The sequence below is a fragment of the Macrosteles quadrilineatus genome, unplaced genomic scaffold (genome assembly GCF_028750875.1).
Source record: "Macrosteles quadrilineatus isolate MER2022 unplaced genomic scaffold, UCM_ALF_1.0 Scaffold_5__1_contigs__length_97177068, whole genome shotgun sequence".
NCBI lineage: Eukaryota > Metazoa > Arthropoda > Insecta > Hemiptera > Cicadellidae > Macrosteles > Macrosteles quadrilineatus.
In genome coordinates, this window is record NW_026542598.1 from 37,729,586 (window position 1) to 37,746,018 (window position 16,433).

General features: G+C 34.0%; 1 protein-coding gene across 4 annotated transcripts in view; it reads right to left on the reverse strand.

Moving 5' to 3' along the window:
* LOC128994047 (mitogen-activated protein kinase kinase kinase 13-like) overlaps nucleotides 1-16,433 on the reverse strand; it is a 43,369-nt gene that overhangs the window by 16,815 nt on the left and 10,121 nt on the right. The window contains exon 1 of one of the 4 annotated variants that reach the window (XM_054418258.1): nucleotides 15,569-15,701. The exons of 2 other annotated variants lie outside the window; for them this stretch is intronic. In XM_054418258.1, the coding sequence (XP_054274233.1) occupies nucleotides 15,569-15,657 (89 nt within the window). In that variant the 5' untranslated portion in view covers nucleotides 15,658-15,701. Of the gene's footprint in view, nucleotides 1-15,040; nucleotides 15,255-15,568; nucleotides 15,702-16,433 lie in introns of those variants that run through there. One more of the 4 variants, XM_054418260.1, reaches the window with a different exon arrangement.

The following is a 16,433-nucleotide window of genomic DNA, read 5'->3' on the forward strand; positions in this document are numbered from 1 at the left end:
AAAAGCTTAAGATCTAGCGCAGCACAAACTGGTAATTAAAGGATATTTCGATTAGGGCTTCAAAAGATTGACCCCTAAGCCTTTGATTTATTCCTAGAAGGTGCTTCCAATGGTTGACCAACTTTTACACCATACAGTAACAGTTTAAAAGTGAAATGTGAGTAGTGCTCATCAGATTAATTTTTAAGTCTCAGGTTGTGAAAACATGAATAGATCGTCTGCAACTGTAAACAGTAGATTGAAAAGTTATAAAAATAATATAATATTGCGCACTTTTCACATGGTCAAGTGTTACATCGTACTGAACCATTGTTTTTACACACATTTCTTAAAGGATAAAGTGAATAAACTGTGGCGAACTTCCGGTTTATTCAATGTAGGCCTAGTAGTAATAATTGTTTAGTAAACCAAAACTAAGTTGCAAACTAATAAAATTGGAAAGAGGATCAATAAAAGTCAGGTGTATAATGGTAAATTTTTCATATCACCTAGTAGTAAAATACCCCCGCCGCAGCAAACCTGCCGTCTAAGCGAATTTCCATTTGGCTGAATTGATTTTCAATTGATCTATTTAAATAACATTAGGTTTAACGAGTAGCCTACCTAGGTTTGCTGCTACAAGGAAACTAATAAAGTGTGTGTTTTAAGTAAAATAATTATTTCCTAGTATAAAATGAATATATTTGCCAAGTTTGATCAAAAGATATCCATAAACAAGCAAACTACAACATTTTACAATATTCTCCATAAGAATAACATGGGAATTTTAAATTTACAATTTTTTTAGTTTTCTCCGTAACCAATAACCGTACAAAAACACTTTGATATACTGAATTGTTTGTTTTTTTAAGCTCTTTAGGAAGGTTTAGAGAAAAATTGGGAAATGTTGTGTTTTGAGGGTCAAAAGTGAGAAATTGTATATTTCATTACTAGGACCGAAAGTGACATTTTCCGGCGCGCCCTCAAGTTTTTGTGTGAGGCGAAGCCGAACACAGGGAACTCCAATTTCACGTGCGAGGCGAAGCCGAGTATGTGAGAACTATTTTCACGTACGAGGCGAAGCCGAGGACGGGAATAATGGAGAAAGTGCCGGGTAATAACTTTCGGTACGAGTTATGAACGATACTTTTCATCACGACGCAAAACTACACAAACACAGATAAGCAGACCTCAGTAATATTACAATAATTATTTATAAAACAATTTGTTTAAACATAAAAATAAAATACAATCTTCTAAAAGTAAACCTAAGTATATTTTAGTTTAATTTTTTAAATACAAAAATAAAATAAAATATTCCAAAGGAAACCTTTGTATATTTCCCAATACTTCAAACATCAAAATAAAAGAATAAAACAACTTTGAACAATACATACAGCTGATTCAAATCATTAAATAAAACCGTAACAAAACACTAGCGCGCGTAGTGAATAAATGGAGAACTAATTGAGAGCGAGGGAAAGTAAATTTAGAGCGAGGGAAAATCAGCTGATCGATTTTCCTTCGCCCTAAATTAGAGCTTGGGAAACGACTACTTTCATAGATGTTAGCTGTTATCGAAAATAGTTACTTTCGGTGAGGAGTGATGAAAAACAAATTTTTTCACCATAAAACCCCCCATAAAACCCTGTTCCCATGGTCCGATCATGCTGGATCGCGAACTCATTCAAGTTTATCCCGCCTTACACCTTCAAACCAAATTTCATCAAAATCGGATAAAAATTACTCAAGTTATAGTAAGTGAATGAATGGTTTAATTACCTTTACTTAACATCACATTAAGTTATAGTGTTCACGGACACACACACACATATATATATATATATAAAAATTTGAACGAATGGTGTTTTTGGTCTCTGGGGACATCAAAATGAAAAAGTAAATCGGTCCCGGGCCTAAGTCTTACTATGAGACCTACGGTAATAGCTACTTCCCTATAGGGAAATTCGCTAAAAATAGTTTCTAAGATTTTAGATGCGTACTAAGAAAGGATTGTAAAGTATTTTCTCTTAAAGACCTTAAATAAAACAATTATTAAAATTCAAAATAATGGCCACATTCAATTTTTTAAGCATAGCCTAATATATTTTAATATATATATACGCCTAAATACCCCTATTGCAGCACATTCGCATATTCAGAGAATGTACAAAGTCTTATTGGAAAATCCTGCCTTAAAACAAAACTTTTCAACTTATGTCCATAAATAAGTGTTCAAAAGATTCATTCATAAGAATACCATATAGGAAGTGAATAAGCAGGTTTCCTGCCAGTTAAATGTTAAAATGAGGCATTTTAAGGTAGTATACAGAACAGAATTAGGTGAAACCCGTCGACATTGACGGTTACTTTCAAGGCTTATGCTAATTCATATAACTGCGATAAATAGACTGAAGTAATGAAAATTTTGAGCATTTAGCTCTAGCTTTTTTGATGAGTAATAAGCGTAATAAGTGTAAAAACAATAATGACTATTGCGTTAGTTACAAAATATGGTTGATCATTCAATGAACAAAATATTTGCCATACCGTATGTCATAAGAGTTATTATTATTAACTGGTTTCTCTTCTTTTGGAAGAACCTTTAAATAGTATTAAAATCGTATTGGTCAATCTTTTGTGATAAACAATTCCGATCCACGCTCATGCATGCGCCGTTAGCTGTTACTGTATGTGAAAGTTGGTCAACCATTTAAATCACTGTCTGGAAATGAATCAAATGCATAAGGGTCACACTTTTGAAACCCTTTATCAACATATAGTTTTAAATGCCGTTTTGCGTTGAGCTGGATCTTAAGATTTAAAAATTACACCTCAATCATAAATATCAGTGAAGTAGTTCGGGTGAAAAAGGGCTGTTACGGCTTATTTTATTAGGAAGATAGATAATGTTAAACAAGGCAATGACATATCACATGCTTAATACTAGATATTACAGGGTAATTATTAACCGAAGAGCCGTGGATTTACATAAAGCAACGGCAGAGCTGACCACGGGGGTAGATTTCCGGGGGTAGATGTCCGGGGGTAGATGTCTGGGGGTAGATGTCTGGGGGTAGATGTCTGGGGGTAGATGTCTGGGGGTAGATGTCCGGGGGGTAGATTTCCAGTCGCGGGCTGTTTCTCGACCGTGTATAAGCCCCGCCCCTCGTGACGTCAAAATGACGTAGGCGTTTTTTCATGGGGGTAAATATCCGGGGGTAGAAATCCGGCGACCCAACTCAATATTTTCTCATTATTATAAATTCGGAGGTTGCTTAGCTTTTTTGCAAATAACTTTTAAATGGTGAGGAAATCGACCAAAGTGGAAGGTGATATTCTGAAAGAGAATAAAATTTCCTACAAATTGATACCATACACTTCTAGGAAACACTAAAAAAAGGCAGCTAAAAGTCGCACCCAAATAAAAAGTGTGAAAAACACCGTTTTCAATGTATTTCTTATGGAAAACAGGTTTTTTTGAAATTTTTCACCATAAATCATAATAAAAACAAAATTTCATTATTATTTACAAATCTACACGACCTAAGCTTTCCAACGACCCATTAATTAATAAAATCGGTCCAGTAGAACTCTAGATTTAGTTGTACAAAGATTTTTAAAACTGAATTATATATAGATAATTCCCATCTTATTCTTATGGAGAACAAATAAACTGTTGTAGTTTGCTTATTTATGGATATATTTTAATCAAATTTTGCAATTTTGTTTACTTAATACTAAGCTATCAACATTTTGATAAAAAAAACACCCCTTAATATCTTCCCCGTAGCAGCAAACCTATAAGTACTTACTAAAATTAATGTTAATTAAATAGGAAATAAATCTGACAATTTTTATGGAACATTTTAGTAGGAATCAAGCCGGGTGAATGTAAATTCGCTTAGTCTGCAGGTTTGCTGCGGCGGGGGTATTTTAATTTAGTTTCACGCCTCGCGGCACTACCGGATCGCACAGCGAAAGACATACGGTAAGTAAGAAGATCATTCCTATGCTTGGCATCCTTATATATAATACGTGAAGGCGATTTCTTGAAAACACTACTCCTCCGTTAATAATGGACGGATTTTTACAAACGACGTGTCAAAATAAAATATTTTTTGTGTAGACACCCCCTTTCACCAATTCATGTAGTAAAAATCCTCGGGCTTTGCCCCACAGGCCATCAAAGTTGGAGTTTCTCCCATAAGATTAACATGGGGGAATCTAAATATTTGATTGGAAACTTTGTCCCCACTAATTTGAGAGAACGGTTGGGCGTAGAAACTTGGTAGAGGTGTCCAAAGAAAGGTTTTGGTCTGTAGATGAGTTATGAAAAGAAAAACTAAGCAAAATCCCTTAGGACTCTGCCCCAGAAGCCTTTAAAGATCCCTCCACAGAGTTGTTTACATTTTGGCCATGAGAATAATACTTTTTAATGAAACAGCTGTTCATTTTTAAATTGTATTTCAAACAACACATATTTATTGGGAGTTGAATTCTACCAAATAAGTATTTGCAATGTTATTTTCTGATTTTAAAATTGATTTTCTTCTTTATCATGCCATGTTTTGCAATATAACGTTCCATTACGAAATCAGTGGAAAATCCTTTTATCACAGCAATTCTTAAATTATATCTTATTGAACTATCTTATATCTATTGTACGGGTTGGTATGTGCCTTTTTCGCCACTTTTGCCTACATTTTATCATATTATTCTACAAAATATCAAATATTTATGTAGAAATATCTGCTCTTATTGTGTCTAATTAAATCCAGACTTAGAAACATTGCCTAAAATGGTACCTATCTTGACAAATAATTTGCACCTGCCTATATTACGGACTTTGGCGCACTGAATTAGTAACATTATTGAAAATAACACGACATTTTGGCTGTAAAATATGGTACAAAGAGAAAATACTATTTAAGCAGCTACTGTCATGACAGAAAGGTCATATTCCTTTTAAACTAGATCACATAATCCTTTGACTGGGACGGGTGGCGTCGTCCTGTAATCCAGCTACTAGGAGGTCACGAATTGTGGATATTTATAGGAATGCACTGTGGATGCGATACTCCCTGGTGTGGATTAACGTCCGCACGAGTGAGTACTACGACTACCCGCAGTGCTATCCTGATAATTATACCAATTCATAAATACCAATGCAAAAAAAATTTGGTTCCAATTCAACTATAAACTGTAGATCCCTTGGTTGCCATTCGCTGTATGGGCTATTAATTAACAGCTGTATCTAAGGAATGTCGGCCTTAGTAACTAACAAGACTTCAAGATCGCGCCACTCTTCCTACACTCATCTCCATTCATACTTGGCTTACCTACTATGAATGGTCGCCATAAAAAAAATCGTATTAAAGGATTAAAGTATTTATCATATACGTTGATTAACAATATGTAAACGTCAATATATACGTAACAGCCATTTTACAGTATTTTTGCTTTTTGGAAATGTTCAATTGCTATGTCATTTGCATTATTTATTGCCAATGAAGCCGCCAAGATCATATGAACTAGGAGGCCCCTAACAGTTCAAGAATAAAAGCCAACTTTACTTCATGTATTCCACTACACCTAACATTCCGTAGAGAGATTATATTGACAACTTTATGTTATTGATAAGGCCGAGCGAGACAACTAACTGACATCCCCCATGTCAAGGATTTCCAGCTTTATCAGTAACCCCACAGTCAATTTCTCAAAACTATGCTAGAGGGTTCATTCATTGGCACAGAAGTACGATATGAACTGACGCGACGTGACGAAGGAAAATCAAACTTACACTGTAACGGATATACCTCCCTTTGAAGTTAGAACGTGTCTTCTCAACAAACATATATTTTTTCTCAAACACTGATGAAATCACGGAAGTGTTTAGCTACAAAAGATCCACCAATACGATTTAAATACTATTTAAAGGTTCTACCAAAGGAAGAGCTACCATATAACATACTAATAATAACTCCGATGACGTACAGTATAGGAAATATTTTAATCATTGAATGAACAACCAAATTTGGCAACTAACGCAATATTGTTATTGTTTTTACACTTACTCTTTGAACAATTTTAAATGCTCAAAATATGTATATTTCACCCAATTCATCGCAGTTAGATGAATTAACGTAAGCCTTGAAAGTAACCGTCGATTTCGACGGGTTTCCCCTAGTTATAACTACTAGCTGTTACCCACGGGCTTCACCCCGTTTGACTTCATAAGTATTAATAACATTATTGATTGGTTAGGTTGGGCTGAAATAAACAAAACAGAATACAGTAATACAAACAAATAATAAGTACAGCTGAGGTATTTTAACATTGGGTATATGGAAAGTTACCTTTAGAAAGGAATTACGACGTTAAGGGAAATTTATGAAATAATGGATAGTTTTGCGCAAGGTTTCTTGTCATGACTAACATATTAAGTATATGGTGTGACTTTTGTAGTTTCCTCAAAAGTTCATGGGTACTTTTGGCTTTGTATATAGATATGCCTACTTTTGCCTTATGAACAACATACCTTGCATTAGGCTGCCAACTAACTGAATTCGTTGTTACTCATGGTTTTGGCATAAACAATGTTTTAAATGTAGGCCTACAGTTCGATGTTTTTTACCTAAATTATCATTGTTGCTGGTTAAATTAATTTGATAGTTTCATCCTGAGATCATTAGTTAACGTTATTTAGATTAACAAGTTATTGTCAATTGACCAAAATGTATTACTTTGTTAAGACTTAGTACTATTGATTCACTCTGATTCGGATTCCTTTTACCCTACTACGAGTTATTCTTGCCCGCGAGTCTGTGACATGAGGGGTATGTAGTTATGTACCGATTGTACTGGTACTTTGAACGAAAACTAATTTTATTTTCAAAAACCTGTACTGATAACGAATGTGTAAAATTTATCACTAAATTAATTGTCCTGTTGATTCCCAAACACGTCACTGATAAAATAAGTAAATAACTTATAACTTAAAGATAGAAATGCAAGTTTGTAGGAAGAACATGTTTCTAAACAGGTCGGCATTTGTTTTCAGACGAAATATTATATCGTCACATTATTGATATTTGGTAAATGACGTTTGCAGTAAAGAATTGAAGAAAACGTGTCCAATATCATACACATAAGTGTTTTGGATAGTTTTGTATATAAATATTTCAATCAGTATACACTGACGACGAAAGAATAAATTAGGTATAAATTACCACCACTTTTAAGAATTCAGAAAAAATAGTTTTATCAACAGCTGAACCTTAGAGTTCCTCTTTTGCGATTGCCACGTAAACCCAAAACAATATTTAGGTTGGAAATTGGAGGTCAATCACACTCTCGCAACTACACAAAAGTTAACTGACCCGAGTGACCTGACACCCCAATAACTGGCCTGTTTGAAAGGAAAATCTAAAAAAATTGCAAATGAAGTCGATTCGGAGAAACGTGCGAGGGGATTAACAGGACATCGCTGTATTCTGTTCGCTCATATTTCCTTTACCTTTCCAAGTACTGAATGTTTATAGGTTTGCTTAGATTAAACAATAGGTGGAATACTTTGTACCAGATGCCTACGACTACAACAGGTATTTCTTTAATCTTTCCCAGTAATAGCTAGTCACGGGATGTTCCTGAATTGTATTGTATTATTGTTCTAATATAAACGAGAGAAATTCGCCCATGTCCACGGTTATATAACATAAATTGGAGGCTATAACATCCTCACGAAGTAGAAGCTATTGTTTTGGAATTTTCAAGTTTACTATTTATTTAAAAAATGTATGCTTGAATAATCATTTATAATTCGAATTTACTCCGTGATTAATAAAATAACCCTACAAAAACACTTCAATGTACTAAATCTGTTACACATAAGCTCCACAAAAGTGACCATTTAAACAAGGTGAAAGATTTAAGGGGAGATACGACTAGATATAAATACAACAAGTCGTAGTTACAACTAGACCTAGGTACAATAAAAATAGAGAACGAGTCGATTTAAAGAGTCGATCTCAGAGCTTAGTCAGCCTCTGTTTACCTCCCCTCGGCTCAAAACCCGATTTGTCCCCAAGTTTCCGTGTCCCTAAGTTTCCTTGTCCCCATCTTTCCGGACACCCCCGGTATACCTGCTGTAGGGCTTGGGCTCGTGACTCGAGCCAGCTATTGTTCACAAGGGTAGAGACTGTCCCATATTACCACCGCTCGACTGAACTCGCAAGAATGGGAAGGATTTGGTATTATTACGCAAATGTTGTGGATATTAAGATAAATACAAATTAACACTTTGATATTGTGCTTTCTCTAAACATTTCCCCTTAATTTTATACATCAAATGATGTATAAATTACATAATAGTTTTTTTCCGTCAACGTATAAAATGTATTTGAAAAACGTGGAAATGAAATAAAATGTTTATAGTAATAGTGACAATTAGGTAAGAAATCAACTCGTATTACTATGAGCATGCTTCAACCACTCAACATCATAATACAGTCAGTGCACACTTGACAAACATATTTTCACATTTCCTAATTCTTAAATTGTAAACATTGAGCAATAAATGCTAATTTTTATACATTTAAATAATTGTCTGGATTTTATGGTAAAATAAATGCATTGAGAATATTCCTGATTTGATATTGGTGAAGGACTCTTTCCCGTAAAAAGAATTTAGAAAGTAAATATTGGTTAGTTTCTTCGGCAATAAACAGGAAAAATCTCACACTGTTTACGTTTGCGTTGACAGAGAAACAAGCAACAGTGTCACATTCACTTTATTTCATTATTTCACACAGCTGATATTAAATAACTAAATTGACATTGAAGTAGTACAGTTATTCCATGAACGGTCGCCCATTGTTTTGAAAGTTACACATTTAAATCTACCTGTAGTTCGCAGAATATTAATACGTATAACTTAAAAGTTTGCAAAAGAACATAATCCTAAGTATAGTATCCACTACTCTCAGAGTATTGATTTATGGAATTCGTCTGTAATTTGCAGACTATTAATTCGTAGAGTACAACTGTATTTATAGCGGGAAGTATTTTTTGTAAAATAGCTTAGATTTCCCCACTTCAGGTATCCCTCCCAAGAATACCTGAGCCAAATACGTTTGTTTAACATAGTCAAGGAAAAGTTTAGTTAGTTATTTACTAAAGTCAGTTTCATCTTTTTACCATAATTCGCACATTAACATAATTCATAATTATCAGTGTTATCTAGCCTATGTACTTAATTAATTTGGAAGGGGTTAATTTGTGAACAGAACCCCTCATTGAGTTTTAAACAGATTTTGAAAATGTTAATGTAATTTGTAAAAAGTATACTCTGAAGTTGCACTAACAATAAAACCAGCTCAAAATATGGTAGGGGATTTTCCCCAGTGTTTTCTAGAGACCTGCTACACCGGTTTACTTTTTTATAACCCTCGAAATTTTGGTATATCGATATAGACTACACACATTCTACAAACATGACATAACTTTCATGGCATAAACTTATAGGCCTACTTACACAGATTTGATTTAAGACAGATCTTGATTTTACCCAAGGGTAGAAGTATAGTTCAAATCTACAGATTTCCTGAATACAAAGATCCGTTACGGTAGGAAAAAACAACATTTAAAATTGAAACAGTATGCGGGCAAACACCGACGATCAATATTTAAGTAAACTACTTGTAACATAAAAACGTCAATGACAGTTTGAAACCAGCTGTTAGTTAAAACAGCACTGAAACCACTTTAAATTATTAGCGTCGGCTGCTAGACTAAAAAAAATTAAACTTAAAAAAATGAAATCATGGCATTGACATTCCCTTCCTTAGAAAATTATATATATTTCAACACAAAAATCACGAAATCGCGAAAGTGGTTGATTCAGAATCCTGAAATGAAAAAAAACTCTGTCACGTTTAAAAATATAATATATCACAATTAATTGCACGCTCTAGTGGAAATCGATGAAACCCACCCATATGAATTCTTGCTTATCCGTTTACTTTTCCACTCTTTGCGTGTTTGTACATGCCAAGTCAAGTCTTAAAACATTACATTTAAAACAATTGTATTAAATCTTCCATAAATTACAAGAAACAGTGACTCATCCATTTTCCCCGATTCCGAATATTTGTGCGCAATCTTGGCGACTTATGTTCAGTCTCCAGCATTTTGGAGGTGTTCGCAATTCAGACACACCCGTTCCCATAGTCCGATTATGCTGGTTCACGAACTCGTTCTAATAAACTTAGGCTTACACGTTTGTAACATATCTCATCAAACTCTCAGCGTTGTTGCCCGAGTTACCGCGCTCACGATCACATATACAGGGTGTATTTATGAAGTCCCGCATGGGCTTAATATTTTCAAAACGGCAATAGATAAATCAATAAGATTTGGTACATATACACCACACCTAAAAACAACGTTTTAAAGACTGTCAGTTTTCTGTCATAATGGGGACATCCCGCAAGGAGTCAGAAGGAAATCTTAAATAAGAGCATAGGTTTATATTTACAGATAACCGTAGGCATATTCTACAACTTAATAAAACGTTATTTTTTGTATTACAGCCATTTTTCATTTAGGACACAAATAATTTTTTTTGCTTTCTTTATTTGTTGTGCTCCTGGTCTTTAATGTTTACCAGGTTTTTAATGATTTATTTGTTGCCAAAAACAATTAAGAAAATATATTTAATTATTTACTTACATTATTTTTTACGTAGTTAAAATGACTAAATATTTGATTTGATAATTTGAAATATTATCAACATATTTTTCAACCTTTTCCCATTTAAGAAGGTGTTTACCAAACACTACCAAATAGGTAAAGGTACTACAGTAGCAAAATGTGTATTTATATAAAGAAATAAAAATAAGAATAAGAAACGAAACACACAAATTTAAAGTGCGTAGCACAAACAATTTATCTTTATGTTTTTTTCTTCTTTTTGTGCTCTTGATTTTGGTTTTGATATATTTTATTGTTTTAAATTATATTGTAAATGAAGTTTGTACCGGTACTGTATAAATTCCTTGACACTTTGTAGAATATTAAATTGTTATTCAGTTATATTTTTGTATTTTCTTTCCATAATTAAAATGTATAGGCCTAATAGACGATTTAGTACTCATTGTGTGTATTTATTTCTCAATTTAAGTACCTGTCTTCCAAACTTTGTTACAAAATCCTAAATTTGTGTTAGCGAATTTCCCCTATAGGGAATAAGCTATTACCGTAGTACTCATGGTAAGACCTGGACCCGGGACCGATTTACTTTTTCGTTTTGAGTTCGAATTCGAACGAGTTCGCGAACCAGCTTGATCGAACCAAGGTAACGGGGGTTTATGGGGGATTTTATGGGGTAAAAATTGGGTTTTCCCATTTTTGACACTAAAAACTTAAAATTTAGCAATTTCTTTATAAACCATTTTGTAGAGCTTAAAAAACAAATAATTTAGTATATTGAAGCGTTAATTATGCGCCTAATGGTTACGGAGAAAATTCCAAAAATCTGTAAATTTAAAATGTCCATGTTATACTTAGAATAAGTAAACTGTTGTAGTTTGCTTGTTTATATACATATTTTAATCAAATTTGGAAAATGCATTAATTTCATACTAAACTAGTATCATTTTACAAAAAAAAACACATTTTTTCCCTCCCTGTTGCAGCAAACCTAAGTACTCGTTAAACTTTGATGGTTCAAAACTGGACCCATCTGTTCCTGATCATTGGGCTTTAAATAAATGGTCCTGGCTAATAAAACAGCTGATCTTAGTCAGTACAGTAACAAAGCTACACAGATCATCTCACACCATTCTACACTCATATTTGGGTTAAAATACGCACCTAGGTGGCGTCCCCATATCAATTGATATTGATATATTGAAATATTATTTAAATAGGGAATACATGTGATATTTTTACAGAGACGTTTTAGCGTAAATCCAATCAGGCAAGTGGAAATTCGCTTAGTCTGCAGGTTTGCTTTGTCGGGGGTATTTTTAATTATAATTGGCACTTTGTGATACATTAATTGGAGTATATACGTTTACAGCTCAACATTTCAAATTTTGATAACATATTAAAAATTTGAACTCAAGTATATTTTCCCCTTAGTAATTATGAAACATAATTTTGCAAACTTCAGTAGCAAAAAGGTTTTCTAAACATATACATCTTATATCACAATTTCACATCAAAATATCACATTTGTAACTATTTGGGAAAATAAACATTATTCTTATTCTTATTCTTCTTATAACAAAACTAATTAATTGGTATATCAACACTGATTGCAAGTCCTCTTCTCGATTTAAAGTGATTCTGATATTTTGATTATACTTTCATTATATTTTGACTCTATTCCAGTGATATGAAACTAGCCTAGGCTGTTTCTGAATAAAGGTACTTTTTGGCATAACCTTTAGAATAGTATCATTTACATTGTTGTAATTACTAACAATGAATTATTTCGATAAGTTTAAGGGATTAATCCCCTAAAAGATATTATGTTTATTCTTATTTAATAATCTGTTTCTAATTTTCAAATTATTAATTAAATCGGGGCCAAACCTAAAGCAATGCGATTCATTTTTAATACATTTAGAAATTATTCTATTTTTAACAAATGTGTTGCTTAACAATTACCATAGGGTGTAAGGTAAGTTTACTGATGTTGATAAGTATAACTACCATTTAATGCAACAGAAAAAATGTATACTTTACGCATTATCGTTGGTTATGAATTAAGTATAAAAGAATCATTTTTTAAAGTCAATCTTTGCTCGCATTATTTAGTTGTCTTAGAAGTTCATACACATCTAAATCTACTGATTGATATTCCACCACAGCGTCTGCAATTTTCTTCTGTGGAAAAGCTGTTGTCCAAGCGACAATAATAATGAACGAGCGGCCGACCCTGAGAACAATGGACTGAGGAGGACGGGCAGCAGGTAGGCTGCCGAGCAGCACAGCCCTACTAGGGGTAGCGTTTCAGGGGGGGACGATTCCGGGGTGTACATAGGGGATGCCTTGCCGGGGAAGACCTTTCCGTTTCTACTTGTTTGAATTATAATTAATAACATAATTAGTTCATATCAACTAGATTTTGATAGATTACTTGTCAAGCCTTGGGGGGGAACGATTCCGGTCGCGGACATAGATTTTATACCAGCTGGTTGTCTGGTTTCGTGACGTCACGTTTAGCCTGGGGGGTGATGTTTCCGGGGGCGACCATTCCGGCGACCCGCAGCACTGGCTGTAAATCAGCTGGTCAGCTGTTGTACTGTTGTATTTGTCACTTCGCATTAAATGTTATGTTAAAAGTTCACTTCTGTGTAAAAATAGGTTATGTTTCTTCACCAATTTATTTGTTTTATGGTAACTGTAGGAAAAGTATAATGTGCAACTCGAGTGAGTCAATTGCTCACTTTTCTCACTAGTTGCACAAATAACTATTCTATGATATTATGGATCATACCAAAAAATTGTATTATTACTATCATGACTCTGCAGTTTATTATTATATTGTTATAGGTATTAACAAATGTTACATGACATTGTTCTTGATAGAAATGTATTAGTTAAACTTATTAATTATCAATTACATAACTAGTGTAATAAAAAAGAACCTATATGTTACAACAAGTTAGTATTTCAATTCACAAACGCCTGCCATTTTTAAATTACCAAAGGTTGATATATAACCAAATCAAATAATAAGGATTTGATATAATTACTACAGGTTAGTGCTGGCTGAGACAAGGGCACTATTATAGTTGCTTGAAATGTCAAGTTAAAAACACAATTGGCTTTTAAGTTGTTGAGTTTTGAGTTGTGACGAAGTTATAAACACACAGACATACGGACGACTGGGTGAGCAGGTGCGGTATTTAACACAGCACATGACATAATCACATTACATAATGCATATTTTTAGAATTAACAATGAATGTTGGTTTTAACTTATTTTGATTGAGAATATCTACTGTTTTGTTTTAATCGAAAATGCGTTTCGTATTCAAATAAATATACGCCACGCAGCTTCAGTTGAACCAACAACAGCTGTTTAAGAATAAGAATCAATTTCATCATAACCCAGAACAGCTGTTTTCTTTTCAGAATTTTAGTGTTGCACAATCATATCCCTTGTGTACACAATGTACAAATCTTAACTTTGCAAGTTTACATTTCTTTACATCAAAACAGATGGCCATGATACAAAGTTGTTTACATCCATACGAAAATGGGGTTAAATGAAGTGGGTGATGTTTCAGTGAAATCAAGTAAATATTATACCGTAAGTATGTTATTTGTATAAAATGAAAAGAAAATTACTTAGCCTACGTTAGATTTTGAGGGAATTCGAGTAAAGTATTGTAATGTTAGCCTATTTGTTTAATATGTAAAGAAGAAAATTAGTTAAGTTAGATTTTGTGTTTTTATAGTATGTTTCATTAGTATTTGTAATTGTTCTAAGATACCTCGAAGAGATCGCGCACGCGATGAAAATTGGCCTCGCAATAGCAATGCAAATAATAGGGACATGATGAGAAATAATCGTTTTTAACCTCATCAACTATATATCAAATATCACGGATTTTGAAGTCACGAAGTGATGCAGGTTGCTATTGCTAGTTTTATTAAGTTATAAATCGGCGAAGGTATTATATCTTACATCACAGAGAACAGACCATCTGTGGTTGCAATAAAAATTCATACCGTTTATAAATGTGTGGAACCATTTTAACTCAGTTAGGGTAACTTTGTTGCACTTCATTAATGACCTTTGCAGGTAAACAAGTCACCTAAATTCATTTAAAACGAAATTGAATGCGTTGAGCTGCTTCTTGGGCCAAAAACGTACATTGTCACATTAAAATGATATCAACCACTGTGTTCCTCCAATGTTGATTTTGGAACCGTAGAACATTATTTTTACAAACTAAAAAGGCCATGTTCTTTATTAATAGTATAAAATTACTGAAATACTATAATTTAATGAAATACACCAATCGAAACGCAAACTACTTACGGTTTCTCTTTGACCACGCATCCTTTCGTTTTAAACAACATTTGAGAGAGGCTCAATTACAGATCAATTACACTAGGAAACTCGTCACTTTGGAGACCTCCAGTTTCACATTATAACACATAGAAATCCACACGTGCGTTAACAGAAACAGAACTTAAAGAACCCCAAACCTAACCTCCAAAGTGTTAGGCTAGAGTAGAGGATAAGGAAAAGGAAGGATTAGGATTAGAGGAATGTCTGCTATCACTAATGTAACTACACAACTGCAATCATGTTTGTTATGCGATGGGAGGGGGAAGTCACGTGACCTAATGACGTAAGCAAGCCTCACTTATCGCCGAAATAATGTCAAGACGACGCGACGGAGAGTATCTAAACAAATCCACTTAACTTTTGTCAACTGCTTCAACATCGAAAACCTCGATACTTACTGCAAATACTGGCGGAGTCTTCCGTAACTACGCAATAAACAAACAGCCTGTACAAAAACCATCGTTGTTTACATTCTCGACTTGGACGTATCGTTACCTGCGGGTCAGGTCCGGGTTTTTACTTAGGGAAGACCTCCTGCGTGCATCGTCTGTTTTCTTTCCACGAAAGAAGCGCCGGAAGAGCATTTTCAGCAAAAGAAAAATGTTGGCGAGACGTTGCACACGGTAGAACTGACGCGGTGCCAGCGAGATACTGACTGTTGGGCATGCGCAGCTGATAGGTGACAGTTAGTGTCAACATAGGCTGCTGTCATTGTACCAGAGGTACGAGCACGTGCGATGGTGATAAAGTGACGTCAGGAGATTATCTGACATCGCTCTCAACAAAGGTTGAGTTCAGAGTATGAACAAACAGCTGTCTTGAATTTGATTATTAAAGGGGCTACGAACTGGAGTTTCGAATTGTGTAATAATTCAAAGTAAACAAAACTATTGTTGAATTTCTAGTGACAACACGCTTATTTTCAATGTAGACCTGCCCAAAATTATTCAATTATGCTTTTAAGCGTAGACTATCAACTAATTTATTGCACCATTAAACTAAACGACCACTAAACGATTAGTTACGTACCGAACTACACAGAACATTAGAAAATTTTTTTCATCTTAAGTGAGCTCAGGGTAATGAAATTTACTTTTCAAATAGCATCTAACATAGCTGAATAATGCACCCCTGTTTAGTAAACTCGTAAAAATCCAATCTAATCTGGGCAAGGAAATTTTCAAAAATTATTTTCAAACAAACGCTACAATATGAAATAATTTGTAAATTATCTATATTTGCATAAAGTTATTCTTTCTTCAAATGAAGAAGACGAGAGAAGTCACACGTTGAACACTCAGGTATCGCGGCTCTTTGCTATTCCCTTCTTTCGAGGAAAGAAACCCTAAAAACTGCGAAG